Source organism: Aythya fuligula, chromosome 2, assembly GCF_009819795.1.
Source record: "Aythya fuligula isolate bAytFul2 chromosome 2, bAytFul2.pri, whole genome shotgun sequence".
Lineage (NCBI taxonomy): Eukaryota > Metazoa > Chordata > Aves > Anseriformes > Anatidae > Aythya > Aythya fuligula.
In genome coordinates this window covers 146,636,331-146,656,580 of record NC_045560.1, presented here as the reverse complement: position 1 = coordinate 146,656,580, position 20,250 = coordinate 146,636,331, and the positions used below count along the sequence as shown (strand labels likewise).

The 20,250-nt window shown below is 36.9% G+C and overlaps 1 protein-coding gene across 1 annotated transcript in view; it reads right to left on the bottom strand.

Annotated features, from left to right (window-relative positions):
* Nucleotides 1–3,528: 3,528 nt before the first annotated feature.
* MTBP (MDM2 binding protein) overlaps nucleotides 3,529–20,250 on the bottom strand; it is a gene marked incomplete at its 5' end in the record, with an annotated part of 29,009 nt that continues 12,287 nt past the window's right edge. The window contains 9 exons of the mRNA XM_032181901.1: nucleotides 3,529–3,714; nucleotides 5,028–5,093; nucleotides 7,634–7,747; nucleotides 8,997–9,243; nucleotides 10,513–10,779; nucleotides 14,561–14,656; nucleotides 17,262–17,417; nucleotides 18,637–18,730; nucleotides 19,360–19,524. Coding sequence (XP_032037792.1) covers nucleotides 3,679–3,714; nucleotides 5,028–5,093; nucleotides 7,634–7,747; nucleotides 8,997–9,243; nucleotides 10,513–10,779; nucleotides 14,561–14,656; nucleotides 17,262–17,417; nucleotides 18,637–18,730; nucleotides 19,360–19,524 — 1,241 coding nt within the window. The remainder of the gene's footprint in view (nucleotides 3,715–5,027; nucleotides 5,094–7,633; nucleotides 7,748–8,996; nucleotides 9,244–10,512; nucleotides 10,780–14,560; nucleotides 14,657–17,261; nucleotides 17,418–18,636; nucleotides 18,731–19,359; nucleotides 19,525–20,250) is intronic.

Genomic DNA, 20,250 nt, shown 5'->3' with positions numbered 1-20,250 from the left:
AGAGCTTTGTAAGTTCATCTTTTTCGTAGAAGTCAAAGAGGCAGGTTTCTAACTGGCTGTTACTGGGACTATTCTATCAGAAGAAAACAAAAAAAAACAATCTACAAAGTAACTGGAAATTGTATCTAAAATGGACACTTTGAATTCAGTGACCTTATGATTTATAACAGGAGAGGTTAATAACAAACTAGCAAAATTTCAAGAAACAAATCAACTTGCTTGGTAGGAGGGAACCTCTAGATTAACCAAGGCAAAGTTTAATTTAAAACCACAAGGGGAAAAACAACCTTTCATGAATATATCAGCTCCATTGTCCATGTAGGATTCAGTTTGTTTCCTTCATTAAAATTTTTGTACTTGTGTAAATATTCAATGGCATTACAAAATGACTCCTTAGGAAGAACTGGTGAGTTTGTTAATTAGGAAAAGGATTTTAACCAATTTAAGTGATATTCATAATGCAATTGTTGTAATACGGTAAGTACTCACCTCACCAGGTAATCATGACCGTATTAGCATTGTCTTACCCCAGGCTTGTGTAAGCACAGGGGTAGACCCCAATGTACGCTGATGAACGTGACACATCCTGAGGTGCAAAAACATGAAAGCAAGCACCCAAAGCTTCTACAGTAAACATGCACAGGACAGACTAGAGTGGGATTCATTGCCCAGAAACAAAACATTTGAAGTTCAGAGGCACAGAGTGACATTACGTCCTGCATCACAAAGGTTACTGTGTGTTAGCTGGGCTGTGGGAGCCCTTAACTGTGGGGTTTTAAAACTATGGCAGGTGCAAAATGTTTTGGTTTAATGCTGTTACTGTAGGCCAGGTCAAATTATTTTGCATGCTTTTTGCTAGGTTAAGAGGATGCACGGGGAGAGTTATCACAGCTCAGATGGGGCACAGTAAGTTATTAAGCCATGATTACAAACTAGCTGTCATTTACCATAAAAAGCAAACAAACAAAAAACCACAATACAACAACATCATAATAATGAAGTGCAAATGAGATGCGGGCAGCACTGTATTAGCTCAGTATTGGGAATCATGCAAACAAATGATACATTAAACTGCTTATGTTTCCCTGACTGCTTTCCTGCTGATTATTTCAGGCCAGCCTTTGAGTCTACAGAATTAATTAAAACAATAACCATTGGCTTCTACTTACTCATGAAGCGAGATGGTATTTAAATCCAGGGCTCACTATGTACAGCACAGAAAGGTAAGGGAAGAATGAGGTGTGTTCCTGTTTTATTTTTTTTTTTAAGAAAAGCACTTTTATATAAAAGCCATTCTACAGATACATGCAGATAGTTTTTCATCACAAAAGCCAGTTAAAGATTATGAATTACTTCCATGAAAGGCATTTTCTCTGCTCATGGCAGTAAGTCACGTATTTTATGAAACGTAGTTTTTATACTTTTGCTTGTCAACTTATGTGTGAACAGAAAATTTATTAACCATATTTTTTTTTCCAATCTGCTGTAGCAGATTACAACTATACAAAACAAAAAAATCATGCAGAAAATGCAAATTTCAGTAGCTTGCATAAATATCCACACAATAGTATCAGCACTCAGGCTGAATGTATGACTAGAACTTAAGACTTCTCTCTTGGGAAGTAAAGACTTCAATACTGGATGTTAAGAAAGCGACATCTTATTCCTAAGTTTCTTGTTGTATGGGCAAAGTATTTTATATTTAACACAAGAAGTGTCTGTGTTCATGTATTTTAAAGTGACTGTAAGAATGCGTACACAATTACATAGAAAAACAGCTTGTCTTAAATGCAGAGAGAAGGGAACCATGAACATCGGTTAATACAGTGGAGCAATTTTGTGCATACACTCATTATTGATACGAGTAAAAACCTTTTAAGTTATTGACCTGGATACTATGGATGTGTTGCAAGCACTCTCCAAAGCAGTTGTGCCTGGCCAGAGCCAAGATGATGAGGGGAGGCCTCATGGCAGCCTGCAGCTCCCTCAGGAGGGGAGCGGAGGGGCAGGCGCTGAGCTCTGCTCTCTGGGGACAACGACAGGACCCGAGGGAACGGCATGGAGCTGGGACAGGGGAGGATCAGGCTGGGGGTTAGGGAAAGGTTCTGCACCCAGAGGTGGTCGGGCACTGGGACAGGCTCCCCAGGGCAGTGGTCACAGCACCGAGCCTGCTGGAGTTCAAGTATTTGGACAATGGTAGTCCTATGTGGAGCCAGGAGCTGGATTCAATGATCCCTGTGGATCCCTTCCAACTTGGGATATTCTATCATTCTATGATTGTACTCCAACTTACGGTCACAGTAAAGCAGAGAGTACAGTTCAAACAAGTACACACCCATATATATGTATAAAAGTTCATGTAGAGTTCAGGAGAACAATGCACATTGGAACAAAGGAAAAGAAGAGTAGAATGCAAGATCCTGTTAGACATGCACACGTGCATACACACCCCAAAGCAAACAACAAACACAGCTCCTTAGAGCTTGGCTGTACACAAAATAGAATTTAGCAAAGAATAAAATCACAAAATTATAAAGACTCCTCAGAGAACAGGTAGATATTATAGTATTAACTCTAATCTACACATGGTTTAGTTCAATCATATTTTCTTGTAATATTAAATTTTACATATATTAGTATTGCTTAATCCATTTTCCTTCTAGAAGAATATAGCAAACAGTAACACTGCATCTCTGTCAAGTGAAATCATGTTAGACTATATGAGAAATAGGAAATCCTTGCACTGAAAGCTATAAAATGTTTGAGTTGAGGAGATCCTACCAAAACAACACAATACTAAACGGAATAATTACCAGTACAAACCCGATACGTGCCCAAAACTTAAGCAAGCTGGGGCTGATTGAGTAGCTTCCTGAGTTTGCAACTCAGATAGAAATTCTTGTATTACATTTCATCAGTTTGCCCACTGTTTCACAGCTCTCTCAATCATCACTACTACTAGCATCTTGATTTTCTCTTCCCCCTCCATGAAAAAAACCCTCAGATCTCTGTTGTGAATTGTTTCTAAGGATTAGCTAGGAAGATTACACAGAAATCCAGGCTGTAGCTCTCCCCTTAAAATATCCTTTCATGGGACCTTTCATTAGCTTTGAAAAGATGGTGATTTTCTTCTATTACAGAACTGAGAGATAATTGTGACTCAAATTCTAATTATATTTTGTTTCCAGGCGCAGAATAGGAACTGTTGTCAGCTACAATATAAAAATGTCAAAGGTCCACGCTGTAAGCAGTTTTATTCAGCTTATACAACAGCAAGTAGTAATAAACAGAGGTCTTTGTGCAAAAAAGTATAACAAAGTAGACCCATTATTAAAATTAAATTGGCATTTTTTTAAATTCATATTAAAAATACACTCATTGAAAAAGATACAAAGCTTTATAAAGACCAAGCTGTATTCCTTCTAACAATGAAAGATAATAAATATGCAAATAAAATAAAACCTTTTTCATTTGAAATGTTTTAAAAAATTAAAACTTTCAGTATAAAAAGTTTCAAAGCATGCTACTGTGCTTGAAAAGGAAGTCTATATAATTACACTGACCAAAGTTCTTCTGATGCTTGCATATGTGTATGCATGTGTTATACAATGTAATGTTTTTCTTGCAATCAGAAATTTTCTCTCTCCAGTTTCTAGGAAGGTGTGGATAGCAGGTAATCTACTTGCCAGATTTTTCCAAAACCCATTCAATCACCTGGGAAAATACATGAGAAAATTATTCGCATAACTCTTCCTATTGAAAGCAACTTAAGAACACCTGAGACATATTGTCAATTCTTTCTTGACCTGAAGACCTGTTGTTACTAAACGAGATTTAATGTAATCCATTCAAAGGAGAAAGTTTTTAATAAACTGAGAAGATAATGTTACCTCCCAAGAATTGTATTTAATTGAACAGAACACTTGTCTTTAGAAAAAGGCATTTTTAGATCCCCTGAACTGAGCTACCTCACCCCACACCGTACAGTTTTTTTATAAGGTAGTTTCAAAGTATTCTTTATTACAGGGAGAGGTGACCAGTTTACAAGATGCCCAATTTTACTGCTGTTGACAAAGAGGTATTAATGTTCATATATAAAACTACTGACCGGTTTCCCCAGACAAAGACTGCAGTGGGAAACAGTGCATCAGCACAATATCCCGGTCCGGGATCAAACAGCACAACCCATGTAGTTTTTGAAACCTTATGATCTGTAGGAATCAGTTCACAAGGCAAAACAGTGCAGAACACAATACTGTCCTGGCAGGATAAAATTTTGTAGGGATCTAGCAGTTTCACTTAAGAGTTTTGAGGGGAGACTATTTAACTAACTCTGTTCAAATCCTTATGTTTCATTTATAGTTTTGAAAACCGCCCTATAAAAATGCAAGATCGTGTTATCCAGAATTTAAATCAAATATTTACTTACTTTCTGGAGGACAGGAGTGCTTACTCCTGTTGTTTGCTCTGTGCTAGTGTTCACAGAAGCACCCATTTACACACAAGAAAACTCATTTGATGTCATTTCTGTTTAAAGTTATTTCTAAGCTTAAAATTACTGTGTTTTTTTTTCTTATACAAAATTTATTTCCTTTGATAGATCCCTCTATTGGTACCTAAACTTTGAAGACAAATGTTACTTCCTTGAACACAAAGAAAGAAGAATTCCTAACAATTTTGTCTTCTCTCCAAGGAAGAAAAATCTCATGTTTTTTTTTTTTTTTTTTTTTTTTTTGAGTTGTGAAAAAATTTTCTTCTTCTACATTTATCACAGTGGCATAACAGATAGACTGTATTCTAGCTAGAACTGCCAAAACCATGATCATATGGAATGGAAAACTTTGCTTTTTTTGTTTTGTTTTTTGTTTTTGTGAGATCAGAATGCAAAATGACCCACAGCCTAAGGAATGCTTCTCTTCGTCTCCTAAATCTGTGGACCAAACCATCCTACAGCCAAGCAGCGGCGGTTGGACTCAGCCTAGGCTAGTGAATAGAAAAACATCCACAAATCAAACAAATGCTCTTACCTGTTTAGCATTGTTATTTGCTGTTTTCTTCATTTCATCAAGAAGTCCTCTAGAAGTTTTAAGATCCTAAATACAAAGCACAAAGCCACTGAGATTAGTATACTCATATCCTCATTATAGGTGGATGATGAGGGGATGATGAGAGCCCTAGTTATCTTGGGGAACTTAATCCTTTCATGATTTTTTTTTTCCAGAACTACAGAAAATCAGATTATTTGAATTCACCTTTTCTACAGATTAAGTAAATCTAAATTCACTCCAAGGGCCGTAACTTTTCCTACAGCAGTCCAGCCCTAGTACTGAAGTGTGACTAAGCCAGACCTTTCCTTACTTTCAAACTTCTAGAAATGCAATTTTGTTGTTGTTTCTTTGTTTTTTTTAAACACCAGAAGTTCTTACAGTCTGGATTGAAATCTTCCACGAACATGGAAATCAACCGTCTGTTTAGACCACAATACAGAGTTCTGGCAAAGAACAGAAAAGAGGACTTGGAGGAAAAGAATAAATGCAGGACAGGAAAAATCTAGAGTGGTTTGTCTGCTTTGCCATTCAATTTTCCCAGGCTAATACAAGAGCCAGATTGCTTGTATAGCAAGCATGTAACACCACTGTCTGAAGAGAAACCAGAAACATGAATCTACTACTAGTCTCCAAAGGAAAACTGTATCTATATCATGCTTCTGATCCATGCAGCACAGTAAAGTCCTACAGACCCAGAGTACAGTTCAAGAGAACAAAATCCTGCCACAACTCTCTAGAGCAGCTTTCTGAAGAAAAGGATCATTGTCTCATCTTCTTTTACTCTTCATTTGCAATGGAACCATTAACCCATCTGAATTCGCTTCCTCATCCCTACACACGGGCTCTGACTTCAGATGAGATCTTCCTTCAGGGCCTATTTTGGGTGGATCTTGGGAGTGCTTACAGAACGAGCGAACAACTGTCCTCTAATTATTTAAGAAGCTGCTGCTCATCAGCAAGATGTTATAATGGTCTGTGTCAGCTTGTAGCCCTCTTCAATTGCAGAGCAACTTCATTTAGCTTAAATCATCTTCCCTGAAGCTCAAGCGAAACTGAGTTCGTTCACAAATGGTGGTAGGCTAAATGCATGCAGACGAACAGAACAGCAGCTCAACTTGTGAAAAATAGCTTGTTAACCCAAATACTGTAATTGCACTCATTTTTGTGCTCAGGCTAAGTAACACAGGCTCGAGCATTAACTTACAAAGTCCCCTATGTATTGTGGAAAGAGATGCTCCTCATTATCTCCTAAAAATTGGGTTGATGCAATTCAGCACGGTGCTGCCAAGTCAGCATTTGTCAGATAGATTGGCAATGTATTTACAAGAATTTCTGTGACCACGTCATGGCCCTGGAATTTCAGGTACCATGAGCTATTTACCCAAAAGCCTAGAACAAGGGAGAAGCTGAGCTGTCACAGTGAAGGACAAAGATTACTTGGCATGAAGTTTTTTTTTTACTGAAATCTTTCTTCATTTGTAATCAATGACCAACTGACCAACATACACAGCCTCCATTCTGACAAAAGAAATGTGATCGTATTCTACAGTTTTATATGAGCAAAGAATTTGTTTCCAACAGCTGCAACCACAAATTGTGAAATATATATAAGGGCAAATATGTATATGTAAAGCTACATTTACATAGCTCATTATAACAGTATTTATGACAAAACTAAGTTGATCATCAATTTGGAGACAAAATTATCCTGTTACAAGCAGAGACAAAGGCAGTACAAAATACAAAACAAAATGTAGGACAACACAGGACACTGACATGACTACATCTGTACTTTTAAAAAGTAACACACACAGGTGAATGTAAACCAGCCTACACTACAGTTCCACACAACTATATGTACATAAGTTAATTTGCATTCATCTGATGCTCATTCCCAAGGGACTTGCAAAGCAAGGGTAAACAAGAAAGTGAGACGTGACGGCCATAAAACAATTACAATTACAAAAAGAAAGCAGTTGCCTTACTGGTTACTTTTTCTTTTTTTTTCCCCTTTGGCATCTCATCTAGTGCCCCCAGGATTTGCTAAGTTCCCACACAGTTGAGAGCAATTCTGCTTATCATGTGAATCACCCCAGATTCTAAGAAAATGAACTTTATTTACACCTCGAAAACAGCTATAGCTTACAACAGCCCACAGATGATCTCATAATCTAGTCTCGCTGAAGGAAGATAAATTAGGAGAACCTGATGTCATGAACATTTTTTTTCAGTAGAATATAAACAGAAATCTATGGCCCTAAGCTATCTATAGCAGTACGGAAAGCTATATAGTATAAACACAACCTTACCTACCTGAACATTGCTTTTACATGTTATCTAACACACGTAAAAGACTAGTGCTTTATAAGGTTTGAAAACAAACAGTAAAACACCAAAATATACTGTAAAACTAGCTTCTGCACTTGACAAGACCACAGGTTTCTCCACATTCTACACATACTAGTGACATGCCACTAGGAGATACTAGCACCATCAGGTCTAAATACACCCAATCTCAAATTGCATTCAGGAATAAATTCATTCAGTTAAGCACAAAGAACTGTAAAAGCATGTCTTCTAGTTACCTTTAAGTAAAACTTCGATATCTCAAATAGACGTTGGCTGCACGATTCAAAGCACTTGTGATCCTCTGAAATTCCATGTTTTTGAAGAGTCTTGGCTACCACCTCCTTCAGCATCTGGGAAACAATAGAAACACACTCAAAGCTTCATCCCAATTACTGGCATGAAAAACTGTCCAAGAAAAACAAGTCACCCTTCTTTATATCTTCCCAACAAAGATCACAACACAAGAGTCTTAATATATTGAGAAGACTGAAAGACAAAAAATCCTGATCAATTTTGATGTTGCCTCTGTCATTAATCCACTGGCTAAATGCCATTGACTCACTGACCAAAGTTAGGCAGAGTTATTTAACGCTCTATTTCCATTTCCTTCACCAGAAAAATTAACAAAATGCTTACATGTCAAAGCCATGTAGAGAAGCAGTAACTATCCACACGGGACTTCAAAGACAAGAAAACTAAATTGATAATAACATGGGTTTTCTCTTCTCTGAAATACAATATGTATTGCTTTGCTTTATATCAATATTTTCCCGTTTCACGCACGCATGCAAAAATAAAATCCAGGTACTACAGTCAAATTAGAAAAATTACTTTGTCATTCTTTATATCAAAGGCACTTAAACTCTGCTGTAGGTCTGAATGAGTTGCAGTTTATGACTGCAACCTTACTAAGACCTTACTAAGGTCTTCCTGACATGCCTTTGACACTACAACATTTACATCCAAGCATTGTCTTCTCTAGTATGCAGGGATTAATTTAAAATTATCACCAATACAGAAAACAGAAACTGTTTTCTGTACTGTATTTTAGAAGTGAAATTATATACTAATATATATACTAGTATATATATACACTATATGATGCAATAATGTTAAATTAATAGCAGTAATGTATTTAAATAATATCTCTGTTAATGGACTTGTACAACTACTGGAACACCTCTTTATCCCCAGAGTAGTCCATTCTTTCACAACGGCTTTCATCTTTCCAGCACAGATTTCTCTGGTGGTTTTAGGTTTTATATTCATTTTCTGAATTTCATAACTCCTATTCACTGATATCCATTGCCACGTTTTTTTATTCCTATTTGTTATTTCTTTCAGCCTTAATTCCCTGGACGTGACGTAATAATAATCCTTACAGATTTTTTCACTCACTGCTTCTGGAGCACTCTCCTCAGTGCCTTCAAGATTCACTTACAAGAAGTTAATAGAATGAAATTTGAAGATGAAGACACAGTCCACATTTGAGTTAAAAGATATTAAAATAATAATAATAAAAAAAACAATATGCAAAGAAAGAAATTAGGCAGACCTTCCCCCCACACACACCCCCAAGCAAACAAAATAAACCTTTACCCTTGTATGTTTCTGAGATCTTGATTCCTTAACTGGCTTTGACGTCTCAGATTCTGTTGCACTTCTGTGACTTGCGGAGCCAACCTTAGAGGTTACTTTGGGAAGCTGACCAGATTGTTTCAGTTGCACTGAAGTTAAAGAAACTGATCTTTCAGAGCGTTTCCTTGTTACCACCACTGTACTGTGACTTCCACTACCTCCACTTGCCTGGGAGAGGAGAGAGTCTGTACTCTCAGATTTGGTTAGTCTAGAGAGGGGAAAAAAAAAAGGAGAAAAACTTACAGATTTTGTACTGATTCTTCTGGTAGCATTGTTTCTGCTGTAGAGGCTGCTGCATAATTGCCTAGCAGACTATACATAGAATCATAAAGGTTGGAAAAGGCCTCCAAGATCATCTGGTCCAACCACCACCCTACTGCAAAGAGCATCTCAAAACAGCACATAGCATTCTAGTATTACCCCCAAAAAATTGTGTATTAGAAGAACACTTACTGATTTGGTTTCTGATACTTAGAGACCCATTGCATCTCTGATTAAAAAAAATAAAACTATAAATAAATTGAAGAACTAAGACAATTAAGAAGAGAAACTCTTTGCAAGGAGGACTAGTTTTGCATACAGACACTTTGTCTAGACAGCCAGAAGAGCTGAGTTTCTGGCCTTCAGTCTCAGGATAAAATGAAACATCTTGAAACTGACAAATTTCTTTTGGCCTTACAGGAATGTCACAATTGATCTACTAGAAATTGGGCATTACAGTGCCACTGGAACAGCAGAATGTTTGATCCTTCCAAGACTAAGAGCGCTATTCTGAAACGCCAGTTATATGACACACTAAGCATAATCACATCTTTTCTAACTATTCATGAAGCTGTAAGAGATGCAGCTATTTCCAAAACCATACCTCTGTTGCAAGGGGACATTAAACTGGAGTGAAAGCAAAGTGAAGCGTTACAGTATATTTCTGAATTCACTTTATACCTTTAGTGTTACATGGCAGTTTTTTTGTTTTGTTTTATTTTTACTGATGCAAGGACTTAGCATTTTCAGAGTGAGGTCAAGGTACAAACGGAAGTCTTAAAAAGTGAATTTTCAGTAAATATTTTAATAAACAAGGCTGTCAACAAGTTTAGATTTTTGTGGGTCATCTTATACTAGAAGTCCTTTGGATTAGGAATTCAGTCATTCTGTTTGTACAGTGCTTGACTTTCTAAACCTTTAGTTATTTCAGTCCTAAATGAGGCCATCACCTTTACAGAGGCACTTTAGACTTTGCAAGATGCACTCACAAATCTCTTAAATAAAAGGTGCCTGTGCTGCATGGTTTTGATTAATCTAATGCTATCAATGGGAGGACACACTTGAGAAAAACTGAACTAACAGAAGAGGATTAAACAACTAAAACATTTGTCTAGATAGCTTCACTAAAAGCATTTCAAGATGAAAGAAAAGATGCATTTCAAAAGAGACTACTGAAATATTTCATACCAAAGATTTATTTTATTCAGTGCATTACCTCTTCTTGGGATAAAAGCAGTCCAAGTCTTTTGATCTGCGTTTGAGCCTTGATGCCTCTGTTCTGAATTCACTTTGTAAAGACTCTCCATCGGGGACGCTTCCAGGCTCTGACAAGACTGCAGGAGATGGGAGAGGGCTCAGGACAACCGGCACAGGGCAGCACTCTTTGGTGCAAGTAGTCTGGGTTTCATAGCGAATAAGACGAGTTTGAAGTTCAGCATATCCCACATCTCTCTCTAGGGCTTTTCTGTTATCTAGACAGTATCTAAAATAGAAATTAGAGAGAAATCTGTGAGAATCTCTGCTTTATTACAGTCCAAAGGGGAAAAAAAAAAAAGAACAATTTACTTTTGACTGTAATATAATCTCCAGCACTTCTTTGTTTGATACATTGTTCTGAGAGATACCTTAAAACAGCCCCACAAATTAAATATAGTTAAATCCATCAGGTGTGTGTTAAGTCGAACTGCGACATATAATTTAAATTTTGTACTATTTGTAAGCCTTTTCCTTGACTAGAAGCTGGCAAATGTTCCAGTTTTCAAGAAGGGCAAGAAAGAAGACCCTGGTAATTATAGGCCTGTCAGTCTCACTTCGGTGCCTGATAAAATTACAGAGAAGATTATTCTGGGATTTATTGAACAACACCTGAAAGACAATGCAGTCATTGGTCACAGCCAACAGGGGTTCATAAGTGGAAAGTCCTGTTTAATGAACTTAATTTCCTTTATGACAAGGTTATCCATTTAGTTGACCAAGGGAATCTAGTAGCTGTAATTAATCCTTTTGGATTTCAGCAAAGTTTTTGATTCTGTTTCTCACATTAGCCTTCTGGACAAGATGTCCAGCATGCAGCTAAATAAGTACGTAATGTGATGGGTGAACAATTGGCTGAAGGGTTGGACTCAAAGCATAATAGTAATTATTAAGCCACAATATAGGAAAGACACAAAACTATTAGAGAAAGTCCAAAGCAGGGATGCAAAAAATGGTGAAGGAGGACAAGATGTATGAGGAGCACTGAAGTCCCTTGGTTTACTCAGCCCCGAGCAGAGCAGGCGGAGGGGAGGCCTCATGGCGGCCTGCAGCTCCCTCACGAGGGGAGCGGAGGGGCAGGCGCTGAGCTCTGCTCTCTGGGGACAGCGACAGGACCCGAGGGAATGGCATGGAGCTGGGACAGGGGAGGGTCAGGCTGGGGGTTAGGGAAAGTTCTGCACCCAGAGGTGGTCGGGCACTGGGACAGGCTCCCCAGGGCAGCAGTCATGGCACCAACCTCTTTAATTCAGATGTTACTGCCTTTTGTATTCAGTCTGTACTTAACAGATGTTACCTCTATTAATATACTAAACAGTGTGACACTCCAGTAAAACACTGAAGAGGAAAGCTCTAAAACCAAATCTATGAAGAACCCAGCACACCATAATGGATATAATATCTTCCAGAACTCAGGGCTTGCAAGCATTCATCAAAACTTCAAGACCCAGATAAAAATAGGATATTTTATATAAAATTATACACTGATATAATAGCATGATCATGGAATACGCCTCAGTTTACCCCGGTGACATCCACGATACTTGAAACAAATATTGAAACTTAGATGATTTCTCCTCATTTATTCTATCTTCTGTAAGAGGAAAAATGCAACTTTCCTATTCAAAGCAAACAAAAACCACCACAACGTGATTTCTTCAGTGCATATATCATAAGAGAATTGTATAGGAAATAGCTAAAGAAAACATCCCAAAGTAAAACATATATAATTTGCAGGTTTTAAGCACTTAATGAATACCAAAATGCAAGGACACTGACATAATTTTAGGAAGAGCCAGGTTCTGCCAAAAACTAGATTACTGTGAGATTTCACTAAGTGAGTGTAAATATGAGGAAAATCAGGCACAGCAAGTGTTTTAGGTGCTATTTAGTACAAATTCTTTGCTAACTGCACTCTTTGGAAATGCACATTTAGCTTTGTCCCAGCTAAGCACCACTATATGAGAGATACACATTTTTAAAAGTGCTAACTACAAAAGTATCACTGAACAAGCAAAATATACCCTAGCTTTTCATCTTTCTATTGATTAGGAGGATTAAGTGGTTTATTCAATCAAGTGAAAAGAAGAAACTGTATTAAGACTGGTGGGACTGCAAACAGATCTATAACTGCAACATTTTTTTAAAGCAACCCCACAGTTTTATATAATTTCACATTTGAATTTGAAAAAGGACAAAAGAACAGCACTAATTCAGTGAAACTGAAATCTAATTCAGTGAAACAAAGATACTCAGGAAATTACAATACATAATGCATATTAACTCTTTTCTTGTATAAACGATTTGCAGGATTCCCTGCAAGAGCCCAAAATTTCTTTTTAAGTAGGTAACTTACATTACCTCTCTACTGCAGAACAAAACATTATCATGCAAAATTATTCTATCCATTACTCAAACAAGCAAGCATTCTGAGAAAAGTGATCTCTCTCTCAACCCACCCTACAAACTACTTACTTGTTTCCTATTCTGGGAAACCGTAGACACATTCTTTACTTTTATCTCCTCACAAAGAGTTACATTAAATTACTAGATCTGATTTCTCCTCTTCCCCCCCCCCACCCCTGCCGTGTTTTCATATTCAGAAATTCACTTTTCTAATAACATACCACTGAATCCATTTCTACAGCTGATTAAGACTTTCCACTGGAAATAAATACATTATCTGATATGAGTAAGTTCTGTTAACTTACAAATTTCAAGGTATTTAACTTTCCTTATTTATATTCTCAGTCGCTTGTGTAATCACATCCCCTACAAAGATAAAAATGTTTTCATCTTTAGTAGTTATTACTCACTCTTCTTTACCTGCAATTACTTTCTCTTTGCAACACAGGATCTGCGTGTTTGGCACAGGTTCATTACACCAGAAATTTTATTAAATAACTGCTACGTCTGGTTTTGTTGACAAAACTCTACTGCCACGTATAAATACAGCAGCTATGCAGATGGAAAAAATCACAACTGCATGGTCCGAAAAGCAACTGGTTCCAAAAGACCACGTGCTCCCTCCGATACTCCCACAAGAATATATTCCAGTCATAAAAATCAAGATTCTTTCCTTTTTACACAAGTTTCCACCACCTCATTCTACTTCTTCCTTCCCTTATTCCTAGGGCATTCCCCTCATCACCTTAATATGCCAGGGTCTCCCACCTCCCCACCACATCCAGCTCTTATTGCTGTCTCTACCTGTCTTTATTTTATTTTATTTTTTTTTTTTTGCTATGACTAAAGGTAATACAAGCTGCCCTGTACCTAATTTAAACTCTCACATGCACTCCTTGCTGAGGTCAGACAGGTCATCAAGCTACCATATTCCAAGCCAATGTCCAATTGCTTTTCTCCTACAGCTGGGAAGATGAATTTCTCCTATCTACCCAGTTGTCTCCTTGTGTTCTTTGTTAGATTTAATTCAGGAAGGCTAACAGGCTCATAAGTAACCACTTAGAAAAAGAGAAGAAACAGATAGCTGAACAGAGAATGACTGCTTCATTTCTCCAGAGAACATGGCTGAAGATACCACATTTTCAACACAGGCTTAAACAAACTGTGTAAAGTTGATAGGAAAAAATACCAGTAGTATCATTAGCCACATGCTAATAATTTCAAAATGCAATTTTAGAAGAAGGCAGAGATTTGCATGAAGACCAGACTGCATACACTTTGTACCCAATGCATTTCTTAGTGGATATCCTATCACAGAATAGTTTTCTCATGTACTACTCCAGTGACTTGATATGTACTAATGAATCCTCATGCTCTTGCCATTTCCAATTCTGAACTCAGGTTTTCAGAGACATTGTTAATATACCGCAGTACAACTTAGGGAAAAAAAAACCAACCTCTACCTCTCTACATTACCATCAAGGCAGGAGAGTTGCAATTAACCCAGTGAATCAAAGTTTTCCATAATTAATATTCATATTGCTTGAAATGTTTCTTCTTCTACCTTTTGAAAAATAGTTTTTTGGAAAAGATATGAGAAAACTTACTCAAGTCCATGATAATGGCACCCAGCTGCTTTTTCAAAAGGCAAGCCTCTAAGTTTCCGAGGAGTAAGCTCTGGTGTCAAAAGGAATGCATTTTCACTGAAAGGAAAGAAGCATAGATTTATTTTAAATAGTTGTAGTCAGGATAAAGTATGCTTTACAGAAGTCAAAAACAAATGCCTTGACATGGGAAGACCAAAACAGCATGTCCTGTAGCTCATGAAGGCCCTGAGACAGAGCATCATTGGGAAATTAAATCTTTATTGAAATAAGAATTTCTGCTCAACTAATTACTATCTACCGAGCTGTTATTATTACAGAACCTCTTTGATGTTTCAACCAGTTTAGAGGTCACTGCTCCAAATAATTTATTGATAAAACCAGGCAACTATCACATTTCACAACAGGGCACCTGAACAAACAGAGGAACCAGTAGCTCCCATTTCTCAATCCAGTGCTATAATCAGCAAATTCCTTTATTTGAGCTTCAAGTTGTTGTCTCTCCTAACAGTCACCTTTCCCATGCTTCACATGAATGTGTTTGAAAGTATTTCAATGGAACAAGCTGTAACAAGATGGAGAGAACTCACTGCCAGATCCTAGCACATGCTGAAAAGTCACATCCCAATTAACTCTGAAGTAGGGAGGAAATGAAGACAAAAGATGTAGCAGTATCTGGAACCTATATATTGATTCAGGTTTTGTCATTCTCATAGATTGTCTCTACACAATTACCACTGGAAAAGTTATCTGGGAAAAACATCCATGAAACCCAGGTTGGTGAATCTAGGAAGATGACTATTTAAAAAGACTATCAGCCAGAACTCCAACCTGTATTTTAAGCTCAGATATGGAAAACAAACTCCTTTAATTCAACAGTCTCTCTCTCAAAAAAGAAAACAAAAAAACAAAAACAAAACAAAACAAAACAAAAAAAAAAAAAAACACTTGTGTTTGTCTATAAAATTTTGTGCCTGTTTGAGACACTGTGTTCAAACATTTACTATTGCAAAGCTGCTGGTTATTCAAGAGAATCTAGCCAGAGAGCCTGCTAGGAGGTTGGGCAGCTCAAAGTAGAGTTCTGCTGGACACAACAGTAATGGCAACATGATATGTCAAAGGGAACTGTCCACTATCTTCCAGCCAACAATCTCATTATGGATTTTCACAGGTTTTCTGTTGTTGTTTGTTTTTTTGAACCAAGCAAAACACATACACGGAGTATAAGTCACTGCCAGACCCTATAGCCTTCATGTAAAAACATGTAGTTTATTTTTTATCTAATATCTTGATTTTGGCTTTTTACTTCCCTCAGATCTTTAAGATCTCTTGAACTATTAAGCAAGCGATTTGTGTTACAGTAAAGAACTTCAAAGCAAAGTTTTTCTAATCATCCTTTCTTCTGATAATTGACAGAAATCCAAGCAAATTGGGCCCAAGCCTCTCAAATTCAGACTTCACTTAGCTATGGCTCAAAGCAAGTCATTCAAAACAATCAAAATATTCTACACAGTAAATCTTCTCTGGGGGTTTTTGAAAAATCAAGGATTAAAAAGCATTTTTGTAGTGAACAAATTATTAACTTCTTTCCCACACTGCTAAATGGAATGAAAATATTTAATATTATAGACAAAATCCTAAATCATTTGCACTCATTAACTAACAGCTCTGTAGGAAACTTATCCTTCACTGCTTATTTTCTACCTTACTTGAGTTATCTGCCCAGAACACCTTTTAGTTTCAAAACTTCAGTAAGTACTTTTTAACAGAAGTCTCCGAAGTCCTACAGAACTTGCCCTTCTCCCTAGCCCTCTTAATTTATTACATATAATGAGTTTTATAAAAAAAACTGTAGGGGCTGTACAATAATTCCATTAGACATTCCAGTATTCAACATTAAGAAGGTCAACAAATAACTCCGGTGACTGCAAACATCTTCTGCTTATCGAGCAGTTTTTTGACACACTGCATGAATAATACAGGCTCTGACTCTACAGACACCATCTGACTGTCGTGTAGGTTGGCCTTACTCTAACAGATGTTTAAACTCTGAAAATTATTCCTTTAAGTAATACCAATCTCGCTGCTGAAAAGGGAGTGGTCAATGCAGTAATACCAGCAAACACACTAAGAATGAATTCTCACCAAGCAGAGCAGACAAGCTTCCTGTCAGAAGCACCTCAGCACTTAAGAATATTGATAGGAATGCTGGGCCAGCATGACAAGAGACACACATAGCTAAATAGGTTCAGCTACTGTACTTTTAAAATTTTTATTAATATTCTTCCTACTTAATATCCTTCTCACTAAATGAAGGAAATCACACCAATGAAACTGAGGTTCTGCTGTGCTAGAAATACTCTTTTGGAAACGGATGTGTGGTGGCAGTAGTTTGTAGAATAGCCATGGCAAAGTCTGGTGCCACACTTTTGCACATCAGGCATTTGTGTTTTTTTTTGTTTTTTTTTGTTTTTTTTTATTTAAATGCATACAACCAACATCATCATCTCTGGCCATTTCAGACTCAAAGTAATAAATAAATAGCAAGACTAACCATAGCAGTTGATTGCACTGGCAGGCACGTGATGCAAGATGTTGCAAGTTACAAACCCAAATTTTGATTCTGTTATTTGGTCATTACTCCCATTCTCCTACATCACTCCTGAATATGGTCTTCAGTGGTTTTAATATGCTGAAATCATACCGTTTGGGAATCTGTAGTGGCTGAAGATCACCAACTGGCAGCCCTTCTGGTGTGAAGTACTTCAGTAATTCTTTAGCATCGAGCAATGTCAGCGACTCCCGCTGGCTATCTTTATGCCCCAGCAGTTGTTCAGACGAATGTGCAAACACAGAAGCCCTGGGGGAACAAAAAAAAAAAGTAAATACTAATCTAAGAAAATAGTGTTGTGTTTTTTTTTCCCCAGTTATTATTATTTTTTTTTTTAAAAAGGACAAAATAACTGCTGCTCTGGAGCAATTAAATGTAGCTTATTTCCCAAGTAAAATAAACAAGATTGTTTCTTGAGAACACTTGTACAAACCTTCACAATAAAATATATTTGATGGAAATTCCTACTGAATAAAAGTAATTTCTTCAAGTTTTTATAACTTGAAGTACAACATGGGAAGCATGTTATTCATCCCCTTTTTCCATTTATGGATTCTAAGACAAAAAATGAGTTTCCATAAAACAGAAACTTATAACACACACCAAAGGAACTATAAAGACACTACTGCATATAACTTTCCTCTCTCTTTTTTCAAGTCCTCAACCAAGTTCAGCAAAGTTCTCTCTTTTCTACTGCTAAGCCACATGTTTAAGACAAGTTAGTGAGAAGGAAGAAAATTACCTGTTTGAGAAACAAAAGCCAAAATTTAACAACAACAACAACAAAAGCTATGATAAAGCACAGATCTAATTTGTGATATACAGGACTCTAACCTAGGCCACGGACATCTATGGTATTTAAGACAGGAATAGGGTGGAAATTACTGAAAAAAAGTAGTTGGACATCTGAGTCTAAAGCTCATTACGTTGCATTAAGTGACACAGAAGTCTACAGGTTTCATTTACATAGCCAAGGGAAAATATATATATATATATAATTTAAAATTATATGAGACCTGATATTACTCTTGACTATTTAGGAAATATGAGATTAGAACCACATTGTACATGCTGATAAAAACTGTTTTACAATCTTTATGATTTATTTATACTGCTGTGTTTGCTGGGAGAAAAAAAGCCTTTGTATGTTTTTCATGTACGGCTGAAGCCTAGAGGTATCATTTTGATAACTCAGCTTTGGAACTATGCTACTTGTAACTAACTTTCAGCTGTGTTTTGTCAATGAAAATAAAAAGCAATACTACTACAAATACCAAGAAATTACCCCAAAACAAACTTGGAAATTGACAGTGTAAAGAAACTTAGTTTTATCCTTAAACAAAGTTTCCACTGAAAGATTGTCTATGTATTTGAAAACAGTTTACAAAATAGCCTTCAACATACATGGTTCATTTAGAGTGATATTCAACGCGCATTACAGAGAAAGTCTCCAGTATTTAATTAGTACCTCATTTTCTGCTTGATTTTTTCAAAGTTTTCCAAATTCTGAAGAACATGCCTTTCTGGCCAGTCCAATGGATTCAACTCCATTAAATCAGATTCTGCAAGAAAACACCCACCATAAAAGGAAAACCATTACAGTTTGCTCATAAGAATCAGGATGCAATTTGTCTCCAAATGTAATTTATACCATCAACCGCAGAAATTCTAGATTTGTGGCTCTCAAGACTGTTTTTTTCTGCCCAGCAGCCTTGTCACCAGCTATGATCCTACAACTATGCACATAAACTTTACAGGATCTAACTCTACAAAAATGAGACAGAGAGGAACTGGTCATACAAAAAAAAAAAAAAAAAAGAAAGACAAAATACCAACATTTTCCTTGAAATACAGGAGAGTCAAAAAAGAAAAGATGCATACTTTCTTAAGATATTTAAACACCTGTACCAGAATGTGGGTAACCCGTAACAGGACTAAATAATAATGGCATAAAGAAAATCAGCTTTGTGCTATGGTCAGAAGTATTTTCTGAATATTTTTTTGGTCAAGAAAAAGAAAGGAAATAGTTCACACAAGGGTAATTTTAGTTTGAAAAAAAAGCCTTGAAGGCTATTTTAGTTCTCATTCCCTTCCCCACCCCCTTCTTCTAAGACTTTCATTCTTCTGATAAAAAAAAATTGAAAGCAGGTTTGAAAACACATCAGAGATCTTTTTAAAGAATGATACGTACCAGAAGTCACAGTATATGGCTTAGTTTTATTGGCAACCTTCTGTCGAACAGGTTTAGGAAGACTAGTGTCGCACAGGTCCAAAAAACATTTTCTTGTAAGTTCTGACAAGTTTTTGAGCTCACCAGCTGAAATAACTGGAGGTTGCTTGGTCAATTCCTTTCTCTCTATAAAAGCAAAAAGGAATAAAGGAAAGCTGCTGCATTTGTTCAGTAACAAAGAGTAACTGTTGCCTGCTTAAAACAAATAAATGAAAAAAAACATTTACTTGACATTAACAACATTGTTTCCTTTAGCAAGGTGCAGATGGTTTGTTCCATAGACAAGTCGAATTGCTGAAACTACATGTGAATCACCCTTTTAAAGGTCTTAACTTCTGTATATGTGTATTTCTCAGTACCCAGTTCTGAATCCTACAGAGATAAACATCTGGATTTGCTGATCTTAAATATGAAAAACTCCAGCCTGCAGAGCCTCCTACAGGAGGCTCACACCCACCGTATAGCTATTTGTACTGCTGTCACAGGAGTGTGGCTCCTGTGACAAACTGATTGCTTTTTCCAGGCTCTTTGGTCAGAATGTTAAGAGTCAGGTCATTCTGATATGATTTAGGATGACTACCAAATGCCAGCTGCTGCTATCCTGTCTTCATTCTAATGGAAACGGGTGACCCACCCATTACAAACTAAAACATAAGCTCTGAGGCAGCCCCAAGCTCAGGGTTATAGTATAAAGGAAACCTAGAATGACTGAGGGGGGCATGGTGGGAGCAGACAATAAGCACAAATCTTATTTTCCTTAAGCTGGTGTTCTGTTAATGATAACACAATTAGGTTATCTTCATAACATGCCATTTTCAACAATCTCTTAGATTTTTTTTTTTGTTTTAATTG